The 27130-nt window shown below is 39.5% G+C and overlaps 1 protein-coding gene across 11 annotated transcripts in view; it reads left to right on the top strand.

Annotated features, from left to right (window-relative positions):
* The window catches only part of DLG2 (discs large MAGUK scaffold protein 2), a 1481746-nt gene that overhangs the window by 752981 nt on the left and 701635 nt on the right, over positions 1 to 27130 (top strand). For all 11 annotated transcript variants that reach the window (XM_055416123.2, XM_055416124.2, XM_088832353.1 and 8 more), the window contains one exon: positions 24231 to 24400. In XM_055416123.2, coding sequence (XP_055272098.2) covers positions 24231 to 24400 — 170 coding nt within the window. The remainder of the gene's footprint in view (positions 1 to 24230; positions 24401 to 27130) is intronic.

The following is a 27130-nucleotide window of genomic DNA, read 5'->3' as shown; positions in this document are numbered from 1 at the left end:
ATAATCATAAGGGATTTGATTTAGGTCATACCTGAATGGTCTAGTGGTTTTCCCTACTTTCTTCAATTTAAATCTGAATTTGTCAATAAGGAGTTCATGATCTGAGCCACAGTCAGCTCCTGGTATTGTTTTTGCTAACTGTATAGAGCTTCTCCATCTTTGGCTGCAAAGAATATAGTCAGTCTAATTTTGGTGTTGACCATCTGGTGATGTCCATGTGTAGAGTCTTCTCTTGTGTTGTTGAAAGAGGGTGTTTGCTATGACCAGTGTGTTCTGTTGGCAAAACTCTATTAGCCTTTGCCCTGCTTCATTTCGTGCTCCAAGGCCAAATTTGCCTGTTACTCCAGGTGTTTCTTGACTTCCTACTTTGCATGTGGTCCACTGGAGAAGGGAATGGCAAACCACTTCAGTATACTTGCCTTGAGAACCCCATGAACAGTATGAAAAGGCAAAATGATAGGATACTGAATGAGGAATTCCCCAGGTCAGTAGATGCCCAGTATGCTACTGGAGATCAGTGGAGAAATAACTCCAGAAAGAAAGAAGGGATGGAGCCAAAACTAAAACAATACCCAGTTGTTGATGTGACCGGTGATAGAAGCAAGGTCCAATGCTGTAAAGAGCAATATTGCATAGGAACCTGGAATGTTAGGTCCATGAATCAAGGCAAATTGGAAGTGGTCAAACAGGAGATGGCAAGAATGAACACTGACATTCTAGAAATCAGTGAACTAAAATGTACTGGAATGGGTGAATTCAACTCAGATGACCATTATATCTACTACTGTGGGCAGGAATCCCTTAGAAGAAATGCAGTAGCCATCATGGTCAACAAAAGTTTCTGAAATGCAGTACTTGGATGCAGTCTCAAAAATGACAGAATGATCTCTGTTCATTTCCAAGGCAAACCATTCAGTATTAAAATAATCCAAGCCTATGCCCCAACCAGTAACGCTGAAGAAGGCGAAGTTGAATGGTTCTATGAAGACCTACAAGACCTTTTAGAACTAACACCCAAAAGAAAGGTTAATTGGCAGATACAATAAGGGAAATTATATTCATTGAGCTTTAGAGCCTAGTAAAAATAAAATGAATGGAATATATATGCTATTGGTAGAGTTCTTGGCTTTTAGGATTTCTCATGTTAAGTTTTCTTGCCTTCATCCCAGTTTATAGAGAATAAGTCTTCCTTTGTCTTAGCAATAACTCCTTTATTTGCTTTAGATAACTTTGTTTTCTTGACCACTTTATCTGCAGAGAGGGAACACAGGAATCTCTATGCCCCCTTAATATGCCACCATTCTGTGTGTCTGAAATCTCATTTTTATTTATTCTTTATTATATTTCCTGTGACATCCCTGCCCCTTTTTAGCCCTGTCCCTTACTCTAAGTATTGTCCCTTACTTAGAACTAATATGAGCTGCCATCTGTTAAACTTACTTCCCTGAGCTTGTGGAGACTCAAAGAGGTTAAGTTATAAGTGGCTGAGCCAAAATTCTAATCTAGTCTGTTTGATTCAAAAATACATGTTCTTCCCACCATAACACAAGACTGCAATTAACTGAAGATGAATAATTGAACATGTATTTAAGAACCTATAAACACAGATCCTTGCCAGCATCCCATGTCAGAGTGTTAAAAACACAAACATACCTAAGTGACCTCCAAATTATTTTGGCTTTTCAGGAAATTGATTGGCATTAATTGGAGGTCTAGGCAACTTTATATGGAAAGATTATAAAGATTAAATAGTATTGGTTTGAAGATAATGTAGTTCTCTGATTAGAAAGTAATGCAGTTCATTACAGAGAATATGGGAAATACAGATATATATAAAATTAGGATTGCACACAATCTTATCAATAAAAGGATCTACTTATTCTGTTCCTTCATAGTCAGTGCATGTTTTTACATAGTTGAACTTTTCATCCTTCCTTTTTCATTTAGTATTACAGTATAGGCATTTTCTTACATTAAAAATGTACTTTGTAAACAGTTTAAATAGGCGCATAATTCCATGTTATATAACATTATTTAACTTTGACTCTACTTTGGATATTTAAGTTTATTATATTGCATTGAATATCTTTGTGGAAGGGATCGAAAAATTTGATAGCTGTTAGAAGTGCTAGTCGGAGAAGGCAATGGCAACCCACTCCAGTACTCTTGCCTGGAAAATCCCATGGACAGAGAAGCCTGGTGAACTGCAGTCCATGCGGTCACTAAGAGTTGGACACAAGTGAGCGACTTCACTTTCACTTTTCACTTTCATGCATTGGAGAAGGAAATGGCAACCCACTCCAGTGTTCTTGCTTGGAGAATCCGAGGGACGGGGGTCCCTGGTGGGCTGCTGTTTATGGGGTCGCACAGAGTCGGACACGACTGAAGCGACTTAGCAGCAGCAGCAGAGGTGCTAGTGGTAAAGGATCTGCCTGCCAAGCAGGAGACACAGATTCAATCCCTGGATCAGGAAGATTCCCTGGAGGAGGGCATGGTAACCGTCTCTAGTATTCTTGCCTGGAAATCCCATGGACAGAGGGGCCTGGCAGGCTGTAGCCTATAGCGTTGCAGAGTCAGACATGACTGAAGTGACTTGCAGAGAAAGCAAGGTTAATGTAGGCCCAGATCAGTTGTCACACATTTCTTGCTTTAAAATACCAATACAGTATACTAACGCATATATATGGAATTTAGAAAGATGATAATGATAACCCTGTATACGACACAGCAAAAGAGACACAGATGTATAGAACAGTCTTTTGGACTCTGTGGGAGAGGGCGAGGGTGGGATGATTTGGGAGAATGGCATTGAAACATGTATATTAGCATATGTGAAACGAATTGCCAATCTAGGTTCGATGAATGATACAGGATGCTCGGGGCTGGTGCACTGGGATGACCCAGAGGGATGGGATGGGGAGGGAGGTGGGAGGGGGGTTCAAGATGGGGACACATGTACACCTGGGGCGGATTCATGTCAGTGTATCGCAAAACCAATACAATATTGTAAAGTAATTAGCCTCCAATTAAAATAAATAAATTTTAAAAAATTAAAAAATAAAATACTTGAAAATGAGCTCCAGTGCTCCTTTTTGCATACTTTTAAACTTTTTTTAATTGTAGATCAAAAGTTTCCTTTCACCTTGTGGACTGAATTAACAAAAGTTTTTCACCAGGCATCCACAGAGGTGTTAACATTCACTGTGAGTGTTGCTCCAACACCCTGAACTAAGATAATTTACCTCTCAGCCTCAGGCAGGTTACCTCGAATTTGGCTGTAATGACCCAGGCATTATCTGAATTCAACCCAGATTGTTTCTATTAATTGTTATGCAGGTTTCCCTGATATTTAGAATACAAACATCAGGACCATAATTTAAATCTACCTTATGTTGCTGTTCATTAAAACGTTTGTCTTATTTCCCTTCTACTCCTACCCTCCATTAACTCCTTTAGCTATTAACAGTCTAATTTTGTAGTAAATTACCAAAGAGAAAAACATCATTATGGAGAAGGAAAGTAATGCTTCCTTTCAGAAAACAATGAATTAAAGAATGGATCAGTAGCTACTTTTTTGGTTCATGTCTGTATTAAAACATGAATAAACTCTTTGATATTCATTATATCAGGACTTCCCTGGTGGTCCAGTGGTTAGAACTCCATGCTGCTCATGTAGGGGGCCATGGGTTCGATCCCTGGTTGGAGAATTAAGATGCCATGTGCCACCCAGTAGAACCAAAAAATAGAAGAAAACCCACACTCTCTGCTTTAGAAGCATGGAGTTTTAACTCATCTGCCTTGCATTTCTCCTTCTCTGACATTCAGACTAGGGCATTAAACATGCAAATCTGAGTTAGAAAACAGAAAGAGCAGAGCCATTTTTGTATGCGTGTGGGGAGTGAGAGGAGTTTCAGCATTTTCAGTGGAGTGGGGGAAAATAGCTCAAATGGGCTGAGGTGACTTTCATACCTACGTCCGTGCAAGTCACTGAAGTTGGGGAAATAAGTGAAGCGACACACAATAAGTAAAACAAGTGTTTATTAAACTGACACTGCTGCTGCTCCTGCTGCTAAGTCGCTTCAGTCGTGTCTGACTCTGTGCAACCCCATAGACGGCAGCCCACCAGGCTCCTCCATCCCTGGGATTCTCCAGGCAAGAATACTGGAGTGGGTTGCCATTTCCCTCTCCAATTCATGAAAGTGAAAAGTGAAAGTGAAATCGCTCAGTTGCGACCCCACGGACTGCAGTTCACCAGGCTCCTCCGTCCATGGGATTTTCCAGGCAAGAGTACTGGAGTGAGTGTTCCATTATTCCCCCACACTTTTGTTAACCCATTTTTTCTGTAAGTATTTACTGAGTGTTCTGTGATGGATCAGACACTTGGAGCTGGGAATAGAGTTGAAGACAAACAAAAACAAACAGATGTGTGCCCTGGTTAAATGTTCAGTCCAGGTAGCAATAAACATAAATTTAGAGCTGAATGAAAGGAAAGTACAGAAGCTGTGAAAAGCTGGAATAGCATGACCTGATCTCATCTGGGGACCCAAGGGAAGTCTCGTAGGGAGGAGATATTTAAGTGAGACGTAACGAGTAAGCATTAGCCAGGGATAAAGGGCTGGAGGAATCTTCAGGCAGAGAATACATGTGTAAAGTTCTGAGGAGAAGTAAGGACGCGAGGTCCCCGGGACTAGAGCTGGTGAGAGAGGGATGACACGGCTGGAATGAGAATGGAGAGGCATATGTGAGAAATCAGGCAGAGCCTTCAGCGTCACGGTGGGTAGTTTGTTCTTTATCCTTCTAAAAGCAGCGTGAAACTTTGGATTTTCAATGAGAAAATGGCTGAACTAAATTGTTATCTATAAAGATCACTCTGATGGTTGTGGGAGTCTGGCTTGGCTGACAAGAATCCATGTGGGGAGAGCAGCTTAAGAAGCTATTGCAGTAATTCAGGTGATAAATGACAGCAGCTTGGTTTAAGATGCTGACAAAAAGACTGAGAGAAGTGGATACATTTTGAAATATACTTAAGGGGTAAACTTGATAAGGCTTGATGATTCATTGGAGTGGCGTGTGAGGAGTAGTAGTATTCCTTCAAGTAAAGCATCAGGGCTTTCTCTACCCTGGACCCCGTATCAGATACAGGAAGTCCCCTATAGACAAACCGTCAAGTTGCAAACTTTCAAAGATGCAAATGTGCATCTGGTCCCAACAAGGAGCCAGAACCTGTGCTTAACATCAGGCATGAGAGAAATTGCAGCTCCTGTTCCCTGGTGGCTCGGTCGGTAAAGAATCTGCCAGCAATGTGGGAGACGTGGGTTCGACTCCTGGGTTGGAAAGATCCCCTGGAGAAGGGAACAGCTCCCCACTCCAGTGTTCTGGCCTGGAGAATTCTACGGACAGAGGAGCTTGGCAGGCTACAGTCCTTGGGGTCGTAAAGAGTCAGACACGACTGAGTGACTTTAACTTCGTTCACTTCACTTCACTGTGTCTCCTAGCTGACCATCCTTCAGCCCTCCCACCTCCTCTCCCTCCTCCCTCGACAATCAGTAACTCTTCTTGCCTGTTTACTCAGTCCCAGCCCCTCAATTGGAGAAGGAAATGGCAACCCACTCCAGAATTCTTGCCTGGAGAACCGCATGGAGAGAGGTGCCTGGTGTCTATGGGGTCACAAAGAGTTGGGCACGACTTAGTGACTGAACAACAGCAGCCCTTGTATGCCAACTGTTGAACTGTATTTTTCAAGAACTCTTCTATAAAGCTAAAAATTTTTTCTTTATTTTTTGTGGATTTTTTTAATGTATCATTTGTGTGAAAAGTATTGTAAACCTATTACAGTACAGTACTATATAGCCGATTATATTAATTAGGTCCCAAGGCGAACTTTGTTGGACTTAATGTATTGGACTTATGAATGCACTCTCAGAATAGAACTTGCTTGTATGTAGGGGACTTAGTTAGAGAGTATATAATATCATTGATTTCATAGAGTTCACCATCTAGTGGAATTATCAAAGGATGACTTTGAGTTGGGCTTCCCCGATGGCTCAGCAAGTAAAGAATCTACCTGCAATGCAGGTGACGCAGTAGGCACAGGTTGGATCCCTGGGTCAGAAAGGTCCCCTGGAGGAGGAAATGGCAACCCACTCCATTATTCTTGCCTGGGAAATCCTATGGATAGTCTATCCTATGGATAGACTGAGCCTGGCAGGCTACAGTTGAGAGGGTCCCGAAGAGTCGGACACAACTGAGCATACACACATGGCTTTGAACCGCAGAGTAGGAAAACCGGCAAAGACCAGTGGAGACTCATTGGAAGTAAGTTCCCTTTCAGAAAATGTGAAGTTTAAGATACCTGTGAGGAATTCAAGTGGCATATCAAATAGACAATTGAATATACAGATTTAGGGACTCTAAGAGATCTGGCTAGGGACATAATTGTGAATGTTTAAAGCCAAAGAAATGAAGAGATTGCTTTGGAAAGCACATAGAATAATAAGAGAAAAGGACCTAGGACTATCTTGAATTATTCTAAACTCTCTGGTGTAAATTAGACCAGAGATTTTTTTAACTGAGTAATGCATACCCCTAGGAGTAACTGGATATATTTATGTGACTCAATTTCCAGATCTTTTATTTGACCAGCCCAAAAAGTAACCTGCAGCTTCATAGTGGTTCTTTCTTCTCATTTTACCATTTAAGATTGTTCTTCTTCCATTTTTAAAATGAAAACTATATGACTTACCCATCCAATATCCTACTGTGTCTCTGTTTGCCACTTACTATTATTTACTATTCAGGACAATTTTTCTACTTATTTAACAGTACAATTTTATGACTAGGTGTCGATAAGGATCAGAGATATTGTTGCCTAGAATGAGAGTCAGTGTCTCTAGTGATTGAGTGGTTGATCTTTTTAAAAGTCAAGTTTTTTTTTTCTCATTCTCTGCCTTAACAGAATTGAAAAGCAATTGTCATCTGATAAATAATCACAATAATTGTCATGATAGATCACAGAATTTGGGGCATATAACTTGGGGGGAATTCAAAATTCTCTTCCCATTCCCATGCATTTGTTGATGTGAACAAAGTTATCTTAGGTTTTTCATTTGTAGAACTTAAAAATATGAGTTCTGAATTTTGTCTCATTCTACCTTAAATTCATATTCATTAATGGAAATAGGAGCTAATTTTATTTTATTTTTTTTGTCTTTCACATTTATTTTATTTCATTAAAAAAAAACCTATTACAAAGCAGATGATATCACAAATATATGTTTTAAATTACATTGTTTTAAGGATCTGGAAAAAATTAACACTCTTTATAATAGCTTGTAATGCTTTTGCATTTCCCCAAACACATCTTGCTAATTGCTAATTGTTTTGTTAAGAGACATCTTTTTTTTTTTCCAGTAATAAAGTTTTTTATTTTTTTCCATCTATTTTATTTTATTTTTCAAAAACAATTTTAGGAATCTTTACTTAAAAACAACCTTATCTTAAAATGGAGTAACTTTGGTTTTACGAGCAGCAAGCAAAGTACAGAAGCAAAAATGCATTACAGGAGCATCAAGTTCTACATTAGGTCACAGCGTCTAATCTGAAATCACACCCGTAATATCATTTCTCAGGATATCTGGGAAATAGTTATTTCCCAGGATGTCTGAACCATAGCTACTCTATTTTGACTTTTAATTGTAAAAAAAAAAATTCTTTTAATAGCCAAAGCAGATTTCACCATTAATGACGTCAGTGTTTTTCTAGGTATGAGAAGATGCAAGAATTGGAACTCATAAAACCTTATTTTGAAAAGATCTAACTATCTGAAGGCCTGTTCTGCCAGTTTTTTTGTTTGTTTGTTTGTTTTTTCAGAGCACAGAGTGCCTCATTCCTGATTTTCACCCTGAACTTCTTTCAGGGGATGTTGAAGTTCAGCAGCTTACAATGGTCATGATGTAATCTTTGTAGAGGCAGCTGGCAAATACCAACTTCCAGTCAGCAGGGTCCCTTCATAGCCACATATCTGACCATGTGACACCATTTCATGGCCATTGTGTCCCGCGGTGCTGGGAAGGCTCATTCCCAGGTCTAGGGATGTGATGGGCCACTCAGTGTGCTAAAATTGGACCAGGCCTTGCAAGTAGCAAAAGTCTCTGGACCACCGTCTTACTAGCCTCCTGGTCCAGGAAAATATTTCCTCTTGTTGCTTTTTCCCATACCCAGAGTCACATTATTGCAATTATTGATCTCATATGGAACTGTCAGTTCAGCATTATATCACAGGCTCAGTGAAACAGTGACAGAGAAAATAATATAGCCATAGCTAATAGTTATTAGTAAAATAAGAATTATAAGTCAAGAACTTTCCCAAGCTTTATCTAAGAAGCTAATTTTAAAAAGTTCTACTCACCCCATTAAGAAACAAATCCACAATACAGTTACATTTTCATTGTTTTAGATTTATGCATTGAAATTCATTCAGAGTAACCTAAGTGGTTATTTTGATCAATGTGTAGTATTAATAATCATCATGATAATTCCAGAATGCTGCTGCTACTGCTGCTAAGTCACGTCAGTCATGTCCAACTCTGTGCGACCCCATAGACAGCAGCCCACCAGGCTCCCCCATCCCTGGGATTCTCCAGGCAAGATTGCTCTTTAATGTTGATGTCTTATATAACAGAAAAAAATTTGCATATATATAGGATTTATATTTCCTATGCATTTATGTTTCAAATAATTATGTTATAGTGATCCATATAAGATGTTCTAACATAAAGGTAGAACTCTATGGGAGTAAAATGAAAACATAAGAAAAATAAGAAAAAATATAAAATGTGTAACTGCTCAAAAATAATTTGTATCTTAAATTGGTAATCATGGATTTCAAATCATTAGATACTTACATTCTAGTATATACATTTGAAATAAGGATGTGACAGTTAAAAAATAAAATTTTATAATTCACAGTAGGCCAAAAATCATATCTTCTGTTACTATTTATGTGGAAAGAAAAAATTAGAGGTCAACTTAAAGCATACAAAACAAAGGATAGTTTTGTTTTTTTTCCCTTCTGTTTTGTAAGCATGAAGATCAATACCTTGGAGAAGAACTAAAATGAGAATTTAAAAAGGACCGAGCAGAGTGGTAGGAAGAAAAGCAGAAAAGTCACAGAAGCTAGGAGAAAGAGGGCTTCAAGGAGGAGGTGAGCAGTCAGCCTTAACTCTGTTGAGAAATAACTAGGACGAGGACTAAACAGGTGGCGTTGGATTTGACCAAAGTTGGATTATTGGTGAGTTTAGTAGGAACATTTTCTGTGCTTTTCCTGGTGGGGCCATTGTGAGGGGACTCCTATTACAATGAGACAAAGAGAGGTTAGGGAGGAAGAAATAAGAGAGTGTTTGTAAACAGTCCTTTGTTAATAAACTTGATCTCTGAAAGGGAAGGAGGACATGGCCACGGGAGACACCAGGTCGCTGGAAGGCTGTTAAAATAAGAGGCCATACCAAAGCATGTTGGAATGCTCAGAGAATGGGCTCATTGAAGAGACTGAGTTTGCCTGATGCGAAGAGATTAAATCATTAAATGAGGTCTTTAGGAAAATTTGAATGGATGGATCTTGGTGTCAGAAGAGACACTTCCTTCACTGTAATAGGAGAAGAGACACAGTGTGGGTTTCCATTTAGTCAGGTAGGTAACGTGCTGGAAGTGATGTAGAAAAGGAGGAGTTTGAGACTGTCATTGCAGAACGAAGGACGGCAAACTGGCCAGCGTGTTTGGAGATCCTGAATTTACAGTGACTTTTGCCATTTGTGGTGGCTCAGACAGAGAATCCGCCTGCACTGCAGGAGACCCAGGTTCAATCCCTGGATTGGGAAGATCCACTGAAGAAGGGAATGTCAACCCACTCCAGTGCTCTTGCCTTAACAATTCCACAGACATAGAAGCCTGGCAGGCTACAGTCCATGGGGTTGCAGAGAGCTGGACATGACTGAGTGACTAATACTCAGGGCTCAGCTGCTCTGGAAGAAGCAGTTGGGTTCAGTTCTCACAGAAGGACTAAGTTGACAGCAGCTTGGAAAGGAGTGATGAGTGGCAAGAAAACAGGAGCATTTAACACCAATGAATAAATTTTATTTAAGAGATAATATTTATCTCTTCTCTGCTGTGTGAATTTGAGCAAGTTACTTTTCTAATCCTCAGTTTTTCCATTTAAAAATGTTAAGTATCTGTCCAGCATAATGTTAGGCTTTCAGTACAAAACAATATATTGTTGGGGTGTTATATAAACACTTATTGTTCCCAGACACTACTACTTTTGTTGTCATAGGATTCCTAGGAAATGTGTGGTTTGACTTTTGGGTCTCTTTCTGATCTCCTGTATCTTCTGGAAGCTTCTTGCCTCTCTGCCCTGACACTCAGGGCTTTTTCTAATAAGTTCTTCCATTACATTGCCCCTCAGAGAGGCCCCTCTTTACCCGTGCTGTAAAACAAAGCCCCATAGTCCACCCGGACAGTTACACATGTGTGGATGACTGACAGCAAAGGGTTTGTGTGTATTTCGAAAGAGAAATTTATTAATTCAAATAAAACCCATTTACTGAAAGCAAGAAGATACTTTTAGCAAAAGTGCCCTTCATGATGCCCCTAATTCCCCAGGCTACCATCCCTAGGTCTCTGAATTTTACCTCCGTATCTGGGAAAATCTGTAAAGGACTGAGCATACCACTTACAAATACCAGGTGAACCATTGAATCAGGGAGCTCCAGTTCTAGTTTTATGAAATCACAAAATATCACCCATAATTTCAAAGTGTGTCATGAGTTTTCCACCCAAAATTAATTTGAATTTATGAAATCTGATTTAGCTTAGGAAAAGATAAGGGGTGTGGATCCTATGAAATCACACAAACAATAACAACTGATTTATGGTAGCTCAGAAAAAGGTCAGGGAACAGCTTCACTAATCATCTACCCTCAAAAATTAGTATCTCCAGGCAATTTGGCATTTTCTGCTATTTAGAGAATTGTTCACATTTTTTGCCAGTGCTAAGTAATTCCAATAATTGTGGGTTTGGATTTAAGCAGGTCTTAAAACTAGAGCTGTCAGAGTTCAAATATGAGCAGACTGGATATACTTCATTGTGGTCAAACCAATTTCAAACTAGGTAGAACCACAATTCATTCATGCATTCATTTGGTATCAGCTATTTATTGAGTTCCTGTTATGGTGTTTGGACTGTCCCAGGCACTAAGCATAAAATGGTCAACAAGACAGGCAGGATTTCTGCTCTAAGGAACTTATATTTTTGTCTGTTGAGCAGAAGATAAATATACGAGATATCATAAGCCATAAATGTTATGGAGAAAACTAAAACAGAGAAATGTAGCTGAGTAACTGGTGTCCCTGTTACACTGAGTCATCAAGGAAGGTCTCTCTATTGAAGTGGGCTTTAAGGGACGATCTCAATGACTAAAAGAAGCTGGCCAAGCAATGACAAGGGACACGACTTTCAAAGCTGAGGGAATAGTAAGTACAAGCGCTCTAAAGCAGGACTGAGCTACGCACATTCTAGAAACTAAAGTAGGGCCAGTGTAACTGGCATGAAAGGGGTTGAAGATGGGAACACAGGAGGAAATGAGAACCAGGGCTTTGTGAAGCAGGCGAGGGGCTTGGATTTTATCTTACATGATACAGGAAGAGCTTGACGAGCTTAAGCAAGGGTTGAGTGACACCATCTGATTTGAATTTTGAAATTATGTACTCTGACTTCCATGTAGAGATTGTACTGTGGAGAAGAGGCGTAGAAACAGTGAGTCAGTGTGTCCAGGTAGAAGTGGCGGTGACTTGGGCTGCGTGGTGGTAGCAGAAATGGAAAGAAACTGATGGATTGGGATGTATTATGGAGTTAGAAGTAACTGATGTTGCTGATGGAATGGACATGGAGGTTGAGGAAACTAAAGGAATATGGAAAACTAGGTGGGTAGTTCTTATTGCATGAAAAGCTGTGTTAACCTCTGGGGATAAAAGAGAGAAAATTAAAGATAAGATTTCTACATTCATAGAGCTCCATTCTAGTGAAGAAAGTGAAAGTGAAGTCACTCAGTCCTGTCCGACTCTTTGTGACCCCCACGGACTGTAACCTAGTACACTCCTCCATCCATGGGATTTTCTGGGCAAGAGCACTGGAGTGGGTTGCCATTTCCTTCTTCAGAGGATCTTCCCAACCCAGGGATTGAACCCAGGTCTCCTGCACTGTAGGCAGATGCTTTACTGTCTGAGAGATATAATAAATAAGAAAACGAATTGGGTTACACAGGCATCTTGTTATTGACTTTGAGCAAATGCTGAAATTGGTTTCCTCTAACAACCAATGAATTTACTAATCATGAGATATAATATTTATCATTTTAAAAATCTTTAAAGATATTGAAATTTTTCTCTTAAATATTTCATGCATCTCATAAACTATTGAAATCACTTACCATCAAATAATGTGTATTTGCTCTACCTGAGTAAAATCACACAGACTATCAACTGCTCAGAAGATAGTGCACATTTCCAATGGTGGATGGGGGTCATGGAGGCACACCTCTTATATACGTAGTAAGTGATGAGCAGTTCAAATTAAGAGGCAAGATCACAAGCAACTTGCTGCAAGGTCCATTTGAATTCTTGGTTCAATTCTTTCTATGAAAATTGAGTTCCAAGAATTAAAATAATAATATGAATAATAAAATCTTGAAATTAACACCTAAACTCTTAAGATGAAAGATGTGTTTAAGCTAGAACTCGTCTTACATGTAAGTGATAAAGACTGCTGTCCTTGTGATGTGATTTGGGGTCTTGTAAATCTCTTCCTCCCCACCTCTTACATCTGGGGCCATCAGTATCTTTCTCGTTCACCACTGTATCCTCAGAGCCTACACAGGACCTGGTGCTCTGTGGTAGCTGCTCAATAAATATTGCTGACTTTGTGTATGTAATTATACCTTTCAGTTAATATTTGAGATCTTATCTTTGGTGATCAATTTTTGTTTAAACTTTGTCTTCTCGTAGATGTTCTGTTTATTTCTCTAATACAAATATGCCTGTGAATGACAGCCTTGGGTTGGTTGAATTTGAATTGATTATACTGGAGAAATGAGAGGACGAAAAGACACAAAATCCTCATGGGATAAAGTCACTGGAGGGAAAGTATGGACACTGGCTACATAGCTGTCATTATCAGCTTCCCCACTTCTACAATTCATTCATTTATTTATTAGACATATATTCAATGCCAGCTCTGTGCCTGCCACCGTAATAGCCACTAAAACTGCCAAAAATGAATAAAATAAGATTCCTCCCCTCAAGTGATTCATAATTTATAGATAAAGTTAAACATTTAAACAAAATATTTCCTCTGTTTCCTCCCTTCCCACATCCAAACCATCAGTCTGTCCAGTAGATTCTAATTAGCCTTCTTCTCTGTCCCTTCTTCTCTATCCTGATTGCTACCGGTCTAACACAGGCTGCCATATCTTTTATCAGGATTACATAATAGCCTCTGACAACAATCCTTGCTTTCTTTTGCCCTAACCCCAAATCTAACTATGTCTGCATATCTCTCTACACTGTACCTGGAGCATTCTTCCTAAAACATTATTCTAGCTTTAAGTACTGCGATGGCTTTCCATTGTCTCTATATTCAAGTCCAGTTCCTTAACATGCTTTACAAGGGCCTGCAGGACTGGGTCTCTGTTCCTGTCCTCACCAGCCACTCAGCTGTCCCTGGAACACTTTTCTCTGTCTTGACTCACCTGGCTGACTGCTGTTAGACCTTCAGTTCTCAGTAACATCAGTTGCTCCAGGTTTTTCTTGGCCTTCCTAGTCCCAGCAAAATCTTCCATTATATGCTCCTGCAGCAGCTATTGCCATACTGAATTTTACTAGTTTGTTTGACTATCTCCCCCTATTAAACTGTAAAACTACCCCAAAATGAGCGTTAGTCTTGAAAACTGAGTCAAGTCCAGGGAAATGTGGCATCTGGAGGTGGATGTTCTAGGCAGGGGGAGACTCCTGGGTCATGACTTGCGTGGTGTTTGCAGAAGCTGTAATGGAATGGGAAGAGACAGGACCAGGGAGGTGAGGAGAAACCGGATGGTGAAAAGACTTATGTGTTATGGGAAGGTCTTAGCTTTATCAGAACAGGCATATGAACTCACTCTGGGCTCTGCAGAGCTCTGCAAACAGGGCTACCCCTGTCCTTTATGTGATTTAAAGAGACTTCAGCAGACACAGTGGTCAGTGCTAGGGCACTTGGCTTGGAGAGTGGGCTTGTCCTCGATTTCTCTCTGTACTCACTAGCCCTTGCTCAATCATATATGGCGCCCTGACTCTGGATTCCTCACCCTCTGGGGGGTCACAAACAAGGGCCTTCCAACAGCCTCTGCTGTGATTCCTTTCCCTCTTCATCACAGAAGCCACAGAAACTCTGCCTTTGTTATATACAGTTATAAACATACATTGTGTCTTCTGCATAAGATCTCATTTGTAGCAAAGGTTTGCTTAGATATTTTATTGGCGTATAGTTGATTTACAATTTTGTGTTAGTTTCAGGTATACAGCAGAGTGAATCAGTTATACATATATCCACTCTTTTTTTAGATTCTTTTCCCATCTAGGCCATTATAGAGTATTGAGAAGAGTTCCCTGTACAGAATATACAGGGATAAACAGGTTATCCCTGTACAGCTATACAGTAGGTCCTTATTAGTTATCTGTTTTATATACAGTAATGTGTATATGTCAATCCCAATCTTTCAATTTATCCCCCTCTCCCCCCCCAACTAAATATTTGAAAATCTTCTGTAGGTGATGGAAAGCAATCAAAGACTGTTAAACAGAGGAATAAGGCAATCAGGTGTATTTTCAATAATACCATTCTGGCCAAAAAGAAAAGTTGGAAGATAGATTGCAGAGGGTCAAAGTAGAAACAAGAAGACTAGCTGCATTTTTTTTTTCTCTAGAATCTATGTGATTGACAGGAAAAGCCACACTGGGATAAGTGGGTATAAAGGAAAAGTTTGAATCTAAAAAAATTTTGTGACGGATTGGATGTGTGGCTGAGAGAGAAGGGGACTCCCCAGTTTTGGGTGATGGAATGATTTACTTTGATAAAATACATAATTGTAAAGTACATAGTTGTCCATGGATGGAGGACAAGGATAATTTGGCATTCCGCTTCAAGTACGTTCCAGACTTCCAAGGGGGCAGGCTGAGTTGACCCTGAATTTAGATTTACAGAACACCAGAGCTAGAAAAGAATTGTAAAATGAGGGAACTCAGCTTAAACCGAGATAAGGAAAAAATGCCTTACTTAAGTGGAAAGTGGCAGGATTAGAATTTACCTCTGGTTAATAACTCGCTGTTTTTCCAACCATACCATGCTCCTTCCTTGTGCTTCTCAACTTTTCACTGAAGTGTTCATCCATATTACAAAACCAAATCATATTAGACTGTGAAAATATAAAATTATCAATTATATATATGCTGATCCATATCAATTTCTTAGATTGGAGTAGATTCGAGTAGAGGAAAATAGGAATCAAATCCAACATTTGAAAATGTGTTTCTAATGTATAGTACTTAATTTTCAGTTCTGCAGGGGTACCAGATCAATCTGTAGCTTTTCAAGGGGATTCTATCATGCATTTGCTTTTCAGACATTACAGGCAGTGAGGACTTGAGTGATTAGAAAACATTTCATGAGGCCGGAGAGCATGAGCTTGCCTGGAATGAGGCTGGTTGGAGTTGGGCATTTGGGAGGCAGAAAGTAACATGAAAGAAAATGCAGAGGCTGGAATGAGCTTGTTATATTTTCAGGACATTGAGGATGTTTGGAGCAGGAGTTTGAGAGCTTAAGAGACTAGAATTAGAGGCCCTTCAGTGATGCTCATTCATTCTAAAGTGACAGCTGTGTAGCAGACACCAGGATTACAAAGATAAATTAAACACAGCTTTGATTTTATATAGGTTAAGTAACTCAATGAATTTTGAGGGGAGAGGAAATAATGATAGGGTTGCTTTAGGAAATTGCTTTAGGAAACTGAGCTGGGCTTGCATGTGGGATATGTAAAGAGGGACTAACTAGTTAACCTGGGATTGGGAAAGCCAGCTAGAAGGCTGTTGCCCTAATCCAGATGGGAGGTACCAGGACCTCGTTTCTTGAAACTTGATGTGCCGTCCTGTCTGTGGACAGAGTATTAGGCTGAGTGGACTAAGTAATCGCCAGTCCTATGATCTTTTCTCTTTGAAATTCATACTTAGTGCCTCTTTTCCATATTGGACTCACCCAGTTACCTGGCTCAGGGTTTGTTACTGGACTCTGCTTTTCTGGGAAAGTGCTGAAAGTCCGATCACCGACACTGAAGTAGCAGTTTCTTCCCCCTTGTGAAATCTTGTGATCTTTCCCAGATGACAGCCTCAGAGAGTCCTGCAAGCCTTTTCCATAAGGGAAATGAAGTGGCAAATGGAGAGAGAAAAACAGTGTATACCCTATAGGGGATAGCCTCTGTGGATCATAAATTCACATTAGTCTCACCAAGATTTAGACACAAGAGCAGGAGCCCTATTTCTTAAAATATAGAATGGCGTGGCTATCAGTTGGCCTTTGCTATAGGAAAAGAGCAGGAAAATGTCTCATGTAAAATAAGTGCTGGAAAATGGCTTGCATACGCAGTCTCCCGTGGTGTAGCAGCTGTGGTCTCCTGGTCCGTATTCCCTTAGAAAGACCATTCCAAATAACAGAGCTGCAGCATTGAGGGAATTCAGTTCAGAATCAGAACTTATAGCGCTGTCACCTGGACTATATGAGACTAGTCCTGTTCATTTTATTTATTCATTTATTTTTTGTTTGTTTTATTTTTTGTTGTTGTTGTTTTTTGAACGTTCTATTTTATACTGGAGTATAGCCAATTAACAGTGTCGTGATAGTTTCAGGTGGACAGCCAAGGGACTCAGCCATCCATAGACATGTATCCATTCTCCCCCAAACCCCACTCCCATCCAAGCTGCCACATAACATGGAGCAATTTCCTGTGCTATACAGTAAGTCCTGTTCATTTTAGAACTATAACTATACAGTTATAGTTCAGTCGCTCAGTCATGTCCGACTCTTTGCCACCTCTTGGACTGCAGCACGCCAGGCCTCCCTGTCCATCACCAACTCCCGGAGCTAGCTCAGACTCATGTCCATCGAGTCATTGATGCCATCCAACCATCTCATCCTCCACACACTCGTCAAAATTTTGAGTGGTGGTTATCAGAGTATGGTTGCAGACCAAAAACACCAGCATCGCCTAGAAACTTTTTACAGAAGTGAATCATCTCTGCTGCTCCAGACTTACTAAATCAGAAACTCTGTGGGGGTAGAGCCTAGCAGTCTATGATTTAATAAGCCATCCATGTAACTCTCATGCACACTAAAGTTTGAGGACCGTTTCTAAATCTAGTTCTAAAGCTCAGAAATCTAACTCTAAAATTGAGAACTAGATTTTGTTATTTGGCTTGGCTTTACTAATTTCTAGTATACTCCTTAATCCTACTGATGGTCAGCAGTTGAGATTGGTCCTTAAATAAGCCCAAAATTATTTTTAACAAGCTAGAGAGATATGGATGGTGCAGTGCATAAGTTTTGAGATTAACTACACAATTTACTGTCATTACAGATCTCTTTTAGCTTCAGTTTCTGTTGTAAAATGAAGGAAGCAATATCTACCTTTCAATGTTTCTGTTTAGATTAAACAATATATGTTGTTGTTTGGTCCCTAAGTCGTGTCTGACTCTTTTGTGACCCCACAGACTGCAGCCTGACAGGCTCCTTCTGTCCATGGGATTTCCCAGGCGAGAATACCGGAGTGGGTTGCCATTGCCTTGTCCAGGGAATCTGGAGTAGGTAGCCTATCCCTTCTCCAGGGATTCCCAACCCAGAAATTGAACAGGGGTCTCTTGCATTACAGGCAGACTCTTTATCAGCTGAGCTACCAGGAAAGCCTAGTAATTCTTTCCATAAATTTGCTTTAATCCCATCTTCTTGCAAATAAGCTTTGCCACTTTTCAGTCAATATGAAAGAAAATGACCTCAATATGTAGCTTTCAAGCTTCTATTTCTCCTGTTTAGATGGAACCTCTGAATCTCATAGTTTCAATTGCAGAATCCCCAAAACAGGGACTGTCAGACTTGACAAGTGGTCCATAATAAGCTGTATGAGTCTGTCACTCCTCCTGCAACCCTGTGAATGTTTGTTAGAGAAAAAGGCCTGGTACATAATACTGTATTAACACACATCTGATGCTTCCAAAACATTAGTTCTTTTCCTTTCCTGGAAAACTGTTAAATTATGCTGATTTTTATTATTTTATTATTAGTTTTAATGGACTAATAGCACCTAGGGAAGTCAATGAAATAAATGAATTTTCAAGGTGAGACATTTCAACAAGGAGGAACCTTATGGTGAGACTTTAAATATACCCACTGAACTCACATGCATGTCATGAGAGGACAAGGGCAGGCCGCTGCTGCTGCTAAGTCGCTTCAGTCGTGTCCAACTCTGTGTGACCCCATAGACGGCAGCCCACCAGGCACCGCCATCCCTGGAATTCTCCCAGCAAGAATACTAGAGTGGGTTGCCATTTCCTTTTACAATGCATTCATGCATGCTAAGTCGCTTCAGTCGTGTCTGACTCTATGCTTCTCTATGGACAGCAGCCCACTAGGCTCTTCTGTCCACATCATTCTCTAGGCAAGAATACTGGAGTGGGTTGCCATTTCCTTCTCCAAAGGAAGTCATCAAACAAACACAATTAAGTAGATTTAGAAAATATCATAATAATTTGAAGCCATTTGGGTCACCTTCTCTGTGTGTGATTGTGTTGTGTTGTGTTGTGTTGTCTTATCTTTCTTCTTCTCTGGCATGGTAATGCATTTGTCTTGTCTTAAATAAATTTTGGGTATTATTTGTTCTTAGCCTACCTTCCCCTACCTTTGGTGACTCTAGGAATAAAAGAAAAGTAAGGCACTTTTCCTACCTTGAGAGCTTTTCTGGTATCATTATAGTTCACATAAAAATCTATGCAGTTATTCTTTTTAAACAGAGTCTGATTTTTATAAATGATTGATTGATCTCTTTAGGCACCAACAGTATAATTCCCAGGTCGTGTTTTCCATTTGATAGTGTATTGCCTCATTTCATTCAGCACATTAAACATTGATCAGCTTTTTCCACGATGTGACCCTTTGGTCTGTAATTAATTCATCTCTTTGACCAAGGAGAATAGGACTGAGTAGAGACAATAAAGAATGTTAGTTAGTACCTCTCACCATCTTAGTAACCAAAAGTTTCAAAATTAAGTTTCAGACCTGTGACCTTTTGAATCAAGCCTCCTTTTGAATCAAGTCTTGAGCAGGTCTGAGTGTGGCTGAATGGGGTTACATGTGTGGGGTGGGGCAAGGACAGGGTAGCCATGGTGGGGATTCTGCCAAGTGTGATGGTCTTTAGAAGCTTTCTCCAAGGCTACCATAAAGCTGAAGTTTGTATTAGAACAACTGACAGTTTTCTCGATGGTAGAGGACATGGAAGTTGAAAGGGGAATTAATTTACACTCCATAAAACAAGACTTACTGAAAGCCATATTTTACATTTTTTCTTCCCCCAAATCCCATCTTTGCATCTGTTCCTATCTCCTTCATATAGAATTTAAAAAATGGTTTCAGTATCCTGATTGTAGTTCTTTCTTCCTCTCTGTCCTTTTAGTCTTTTTCTCCTCCAGTACAGTCTCTTCATATCCTTTCTTATGCAAATGGTTCTTGTCTCTTTCATAGCTATAAGAGCTTACTATTTTTCAGGCACCGTGCTCAATATTTCACATATATTGTTGAATCCTTACAGCAATTTTATGATCCCTATTTTCACATGAAGAAACTGAGGCTTTGAGATGTCAAGTGACTTACCCAAAATCACACATCATCTAAGTTCTAGAGCAGGGACAAGATCCCAGTCGTATCTAGGTATAGCCAAGGTTTCCAGTCCAAGTTCTTAGATTTTCTGTGATGAAGTATGTTCATTATAGAACTTTTCGAAGAAACAAAACATAGACATAGGCCTTTTAAAGCATCCATGCTATCCAAATCCACAAAGAAACAGAGATGAAACTTTATCTTTCCTTCCAGTACTTTTCAATACTTAATAAGGAGTTTTTAAAAAAAAAAAAATTGAACACAATCATTTGATGATCATTTTTTTTAATTTTATTGTTGGTGTATAATTGCTTTACAATGTTATGTTAGTTTCCGCTGTACAACAAAGTGAATCAGCTGTGTGTGTACACACATTCCTTCCCTCTTGAGCCTCCCTCATGCCCTACCCACATCTCACCCCTTTAGGTCATCACAGAGCACTGTGCTGAGCTCCCTGTGCTATGCAGCAGCTTCCTTCTAGCTATTTATTTTATACATGGTAGTGTATACGTGTAGTGTATATGTGCCATGGTAGTGTATGTGTGTAGTGTATGTGTGCCATGGTGGTGTATGCGTGTAGTGCATATGTGCCATGGTGGTGTATATGTGTACTGTATGTGTGCCATGGTAGTGTATGCGTGTAGTCTATGTGTGCCATGGTGGTGTATGCGTGTAGTGTATATGTACCATGGTAGTGTATATGTGTACTGTATGTGTGCCATGGTGGTGTATGCGTGTAGTGTATATGTGCCATGGTGGTGTATATGTGTACTGTATGTGTGCCATGGTAGTGTATGCGTGTAGTGTATATGTGCCATGGTGGTGTATATGTGTACTGTATATGTGCCATGGTAGTGTATGCGTGTAGTCTATGTGTGCCATGGTGGTGTATGCGTGTAGTGTATATGTGCCATGGTAGTGTATATGTGTCAGTGCTACTCTCCCAATTTGTCCCATCCTCCCCTTCCCGCATCTGTGCCACATGTCCATTCTCTGCATCCCTCTAAGTTAGTTAGAGGTGCTAACTAACTTATTCTTTATTGTCCATCCCTTCCTTGCAAATAGGTGCATCATGAACTAAAATTCTTAAAAAAAAAAAAAGTATAAAAATCACAAATCTTATTTACAACAGAACATACTTTAATACCTATGAAAGAGGGTAGATATTACATATTATTTTAAATATCTTCAAAGTGGAATAAATAATTTTTAAGGATTTTTAAATTTTAAGGATTTTTAAGGACTTTCAGTGACACCATGTCATATTCCAGAATATTTGTCTAGTGCATATTTTAGATAAGATTTTGTGGACATGTTAGTGATGAAATGTTCTTTTTGTTTCTAAAATATATTTATTAATAGCTAGGAAATGTACCAGAACGTCCAAAGAAAATTATTAAAATTAAATTTTTTTAAAATCCTGGGCTTCTCTAGTGGCTCAGATGGTAAAGAATCTGCCTGCAATGTGGGAAACCCATGTCACTCCCTGGGTTGGGAAGATCCCCTGGAGAAGGGAATGCCAACCCACTCCAGTATTCTTGCCTGGAAAACCCCATGGACAGAGGAGCCTGGCAGGACTGAGGGACTAACACTTCCACTTTTTAATCCTATGACCAATATTCGTCTATAAAAAGGATGTTGTAGACTTATATTTGAAATATTAAGCACTGAAAGAGTGAAGCCATTGTCTACTTAAAAAATAGTCATGACCAAAAAGTTAAGAGTTATATTTTATTTGGTGGACATTTTTAGAACTTAAGCCCAAAAGGGAGCATTTCAAGTAGCCCTGAGTAACCGCTCTGAGGAGGCAGGGAGAGGAGCCAGGTTCTTTAGAAATTTGCAAGAGCAGGCAGGTAGCCTGAGCATCAAAAGTTTTTTTGTGAATTAAAGGAAACCAGATATCTCAAGTTAAGGAGTTTAGTGCTTTTCTATGTATGGGAAGATGCAAGAGTAAGGGATCACTGAAATCACTCCTTTCATATGCTTCTTAGCTATCCGGGGCCAGGATCGTGTGTTTCTCACATCCTGAATTCCTCAGTGTTCACTTCAGGGAGTGGCTGCAGCCTAATGGCTGCCAGATTGCAGGTACCCTTCCTTCTTGAGTGCCCCTAGGGCTCAGAAAAGCACTTTGAGAGGGCCTGAATCACTGATGACTGTGGCACACTTGTCTACTGACATGGCGGGAATACTCCCATTTCTCACCATCAACTTAATTACATGGAAATTTGTATGTAAATAACTTTCTAATGCAATGGCTCAGTGATATAATAAAGGCTTCACGTTTTACTGAAACAGTATTATTTGAGTTTGAAGCTAGTGGTGTATTTATATATTTCAAAGTGAATTCAAATGCTGCCTTTACTCACAGAGATCATCTCCTGGTAGAGAAAGCAAATTCTAAATAGCCATGACCCTCTAGCCAAATGGTATTTCAGGTGATTGGGAGGAAGGAAAGTTGAGTGCCCTAGTTTGGCTTGATATTCTTTCTTTTTAATTTTAAGAAGTTGAATATAAACCCTTGCCCTCACATTCCCTTTTTTTTTCGTAAACAGTTAACTCTCCAGAAAAAGACCTAACTGGGTTGGAATCCTGTCGCTGTTGTCACCAACATTATGACCTTGCCAGTAAAATTTCATTGGTGTAAAATGAGAATCAATGCTTCATAAATGGTTTGACTTAAATACAAGCAAATAAGTGAAGTGACAAGAATGATATGATATGGCACATAGTAAACCCTTTAAAAATTTCAATTTCCATCCTGTTTACATCCAACAAATTCTGGAGCACATCTTGAACCCACCTATCAATAGCTGCAACTCTCTTCTGTATGATCTGTTACAGTTTACCCATATGTCCATTTATTTATATGTTTGGTTACTCTCTTCACTAACTCTAGGCATGTTACTCTCTTTTCATGGGAAACTAAAATTCAAAAAAGTTGAAGTGACTTGACCATGGTCACACAGCTGATACACAGCTGCAATGCAAATCCAAACCTCCTGACTGCTAGTCCGGTGTTTTTTGGGGTTTTTTTTTTTTTTTTTTGGTTTTTTTTTTAGTGCACTAAAGCTGCCAACTTTGTCCACGTGTTTAGGAAAAAAACATCTGATTTAGGCTGTGATTTCCTCACCCCAACATTTGACAATTAAGGATTCCACTGTATACAAAAGGAAAAAAATGAGTTTGAATAGCTATAGCATCCAAGTTATTTTTTTTAATGTCAGTCACTCCCTTCTATGGAAAGCTATGTTTTAGGATGTGATTAGTATGCTGAGCATAGGGTGATGGTAAACATTATGTTTTTGCATTATCATGAGATGACAAAATTACCCACTCTCAAAGGACCAGCTGCTGCAGGGTGACTGGCACCCATGATGCCAACATTCTCAAAACTATTTTAACTGGTAGTTTTCCATGATTTTTTTTAGTCAGTCAGAGAAGAAATGTATGTGTAAACCTATTAAAGCCATAGAATCTGTTATGATGAAACAACACCCCGGAATCTTAGTGAGATTGTTCTAGCTCAAGAATTTGAAGCTAATTAAGATTCTTATTGAACCAAGAGTCCTATACCTCACTTCCTCAAACAGACATAGAAAAATTATGAACAAAAAAGATACGAAAATTCTTCCCATACTTTTTCTATGATATTTACACTACGTGTTATCATTTTAAATTGATACACACAACATGCATGAAACTATTCATTACATTAGATGTATGTGTCATAAAAGGAAAGAACAAATTTTGAAATAGGAAGACATAAGGTCATACCCAGTCTCTAATCAAATTGCTCAGAACTTTAGACAAAGAACTCAACCACTTGGAACAGCTCTCCTTTGTGTGACGTGGATAGTAGATCTTCCACGAGATTATGGAAGAAATCTAGCAGTTAAGGGTATTATAAATCAGCAAATTATGCACTACTGGGGTGGGTGGGATGAACTGGGAGAATGGGATTGACCTATATAACTACCCCATATGTGATGTAGTCCCAGTCAGAGTGGACTGGAGTTCAAGACAGGACCTGACCAGTAGGGTGGTGAAGGTTGGGAAGACTAAGGGGTTCAAGGTTTTCATGATTTCCTTCATATGAAGTATTTCTTCCAGATGTAAATATGTTTAAACTGCCAATGCGCTTTGCTTCCCCACACCTTCAGGTTAGATAGTCGTGATGTTCTTTCAGAAATTCTCTCAGACACTCCTGACTTTTACCTGTCTTCCTTTCTTTCAGGGTCAATGATTGTATCTTACGGGTGAATGAGGTGGACGTGTCAGAGGTTTCCCACAGTAAAGCGGTGGAAGCGCTCAAAGAAGCAGGGTCTATCGTTCGGCTGTACGTGCGTAGAAGAAGACCCATTTTGGAGACTGTTGTGGAAATCAAATTGTTCAAAGGGCCTAAAGGTAACCGAAACATAAACAACTCACAGTAGGATACCAGCAACAAACTGTTTGATTAACGCTTATGCCATAACCCACCCACAGTGTACTTCTGTTCTTGTATTCTCTGGCACTCAGTGTTTACCATGAGATTTGAAATCCTATGATGATAGAATTTTACAGAAAGTAAAAGAAGCCAGTACTGTAACTATGAACTCAGAGAAGGAAGCGATAGATTTCTAAAGAAATTTTCTTATAAACAAAAACAATAAAAACCATCTAAATTTTTCCACAAATTTTTAACCTTACCAGATCATCCTGACTTAGCTGGCATGTTAATACTTTCTAACTTTTCAGATGTAAATGGGAATCTCTTTCCTTTAGTGAAACAGTCATGTGAAAAATAATCATTTGAATAATCTATCCTAAAATAATTATTATATTTTTATGACTCGTGATTTGTTTTGATTTGGTAATACTTTTACCCGTTTTATTTAATAAGTACTACATAGCATTTTATACTTGCAATAGTCAAAATAAGTTAAAATTTATTTTTTGAAATATTCACGAATCTCTTGAGATAACTGCAGTTACTTTGGGGAATCATATGAACAGTGAGATGAATCATATGAATTTCTAAGAAAAGAACTTTGAGCTCTGCTCTTCAGAATGATGACATTTAATATTAATAGTATTTCAGATATTTTATAAAAATCTAATAGCTTAAAAGTATTTAAATATTTTAAAAGATTATGACTAGAGAGTTACTATACTCTTTTAATAAATTATTTCTCTTTCCCTTAAAATCTGTGTAATCTCTAATGCTATTATTGTTGTCATTGCTTAGTCTTAAATTGTGTCTGACTCTTTTGCAATCCCACGGTAGCCCACCAGGTTCCTCTTTTTATGGGATTTCCCAGGCAAACATTCTGGAGTGCGTTTCCCTTTCCTTCACCAGGGGATCTCCCTGACCCAGGGATCAAGCCCACATGTCTTGCATTGGCAGGCTGATTCTCTACCAGTGAGCCACCAAGGAAGCCCTCTAATGCTACGTGTGATTTTAAAACAATAAGCATACTCTCTTCTCTAGGAGGTCCTCGTGGGTGGTATTTAAGATCTCAGACCCAAGAGTCAGGCAGGATGGAGTTTAAAAGCCTAGCTCAGCCACTTAATAGTTCAGTGACATTGGTTAGACCAGCCCCTCTTATTAATGGGGATCATAATGGTCATAACTTTCCTTCCAAGGAGTAAGCGTCTTTTAATTTCATGGCTGCAATCACCATCTGCAGTGATTTTGGAGCCCAAAAAAATGAAGTCTGACACTGTTTCCACGGTTTTTCCATCTATTTCCCATGAAGTAATGGGACCAGATGCCACGATCTTTGTTTTCTGAATGTTGAGCTTCAAGCCAACGTTTTCACTCTCCTCTTTCACTTTCATCAAGAGGCTTTTGAGTTCCTCTTCACTTTCTGCCATAAGGGTGGTGTCATCTGCATATCTGAGGTTATTGATATTTCTCCCAGCAATCTTGATTCCAGCTTGTGCTTCTTCAGGCCCAGCGTTCCTCATGATGTACTCTGCATATAAGTTAAATAAGCAAGGTGACAATATACAGCCTTGATGTACTCCTTTTCCTATTTGGAACCAGTCTGTTGTTCCATGTACAGTTCTGACTATTGCTTCCTGACCTGCATACAGGTTTCTCAAGAGGCAGGTCAGGTGGTCTGGTGTTCCCATCTCTTTCAGAATGCTGTGATTCGTGGGGTTGCGGAGAGTCGGACACGACTGAGCGACTGAACTGAACTGAACTGAATGGTAGTTTCCTGGTGCTATCATAAAGGGATCTTCCCTAGTGGCTCAGACAGTAAAAAATCTGCCTGCAATGCAGGAGACCCTGGTTTGATCTCTGGGTCTGGAAGATCCCCTGCAGAAAGAAATGGCTACCAACAGCAATATTCTTGCCTGGAGAATTCCACAAACAGAGGAGCCTGGTGAGCTACAGTCCATGGGGTTGCAAAGAGTTGGACATGACTAAGCCACTAACACTTACGCTTTCAATGGTAGCATCGCATTGGATTTTGAGAATTAAATATTTAATATCTGGTGAGTACAAAGCAGGAAATCTTGCTGGTTGAGTGCAAACTCCAAAGTATCTGAGCTGGAACCCTAGCTCTGCAATTCACTAGCCATTTGACCTTGGTCAAATTTCTTAACCTCTCTGAGCCGAATTTTCTCATCTACAAAATGCAGATAATAACAGCACTTGGACCTTGAAATATTGTGAGGATTAAAAGAGTCAATATACAGTAAGTGTTTAGAGTAGTACCTGGCACAAATTGACAACAAATATTCACTATATATATATAGATGTGTGTGTGTGTGTATATTAGTCGTTTAGTCATGCCTGACCCTTTGCATGGACTGCATGCCCACCAGGCTTCTCTATCCATGGGATGGATTTTCCAGGCAAGAATACTGGAGTTGGTAGCCATTTCCTTCTCCAGGAGATCTTCCCAACTCAGGGATTGAACCTGGGTCTCCTGCACAGCAGGCAGATTCTTTACCCACTGAGCTACCAGGGAAGCCACATATATGTTATTTGTAGCTTGCTACATATGGTTTCAGCGTTTGCCACAATTGTTTGGTAATCTAATAGAAGAACCAAATTCCCTCATGAGTTAAATCCAAACGCACTAAAATCACAGAATCAATTTGAGGGTGGGAAGAAGTAAACCTTTTCCACACCACTGTCTG

This window comes from Moschus berezovskii, chromosome 25, assembly GCF_049115385.1.
Source record: "Moschus berezovskii isolate FMDL1 chromosome 25, NW_MosBer_1.0, whole genome shotgun sequence".
Lineage (NCBI taxonomy): Eukaryota > Metazoa > Chordata > Mammalia > Artiodactyla > Moschidae > Moschus > Moschus berezovskii.
The sequence above is the reverse complement of the archived record's forward strand: the minus strand, read 5'-3'. Positions and strand labels throughout refer to the sequence as shown.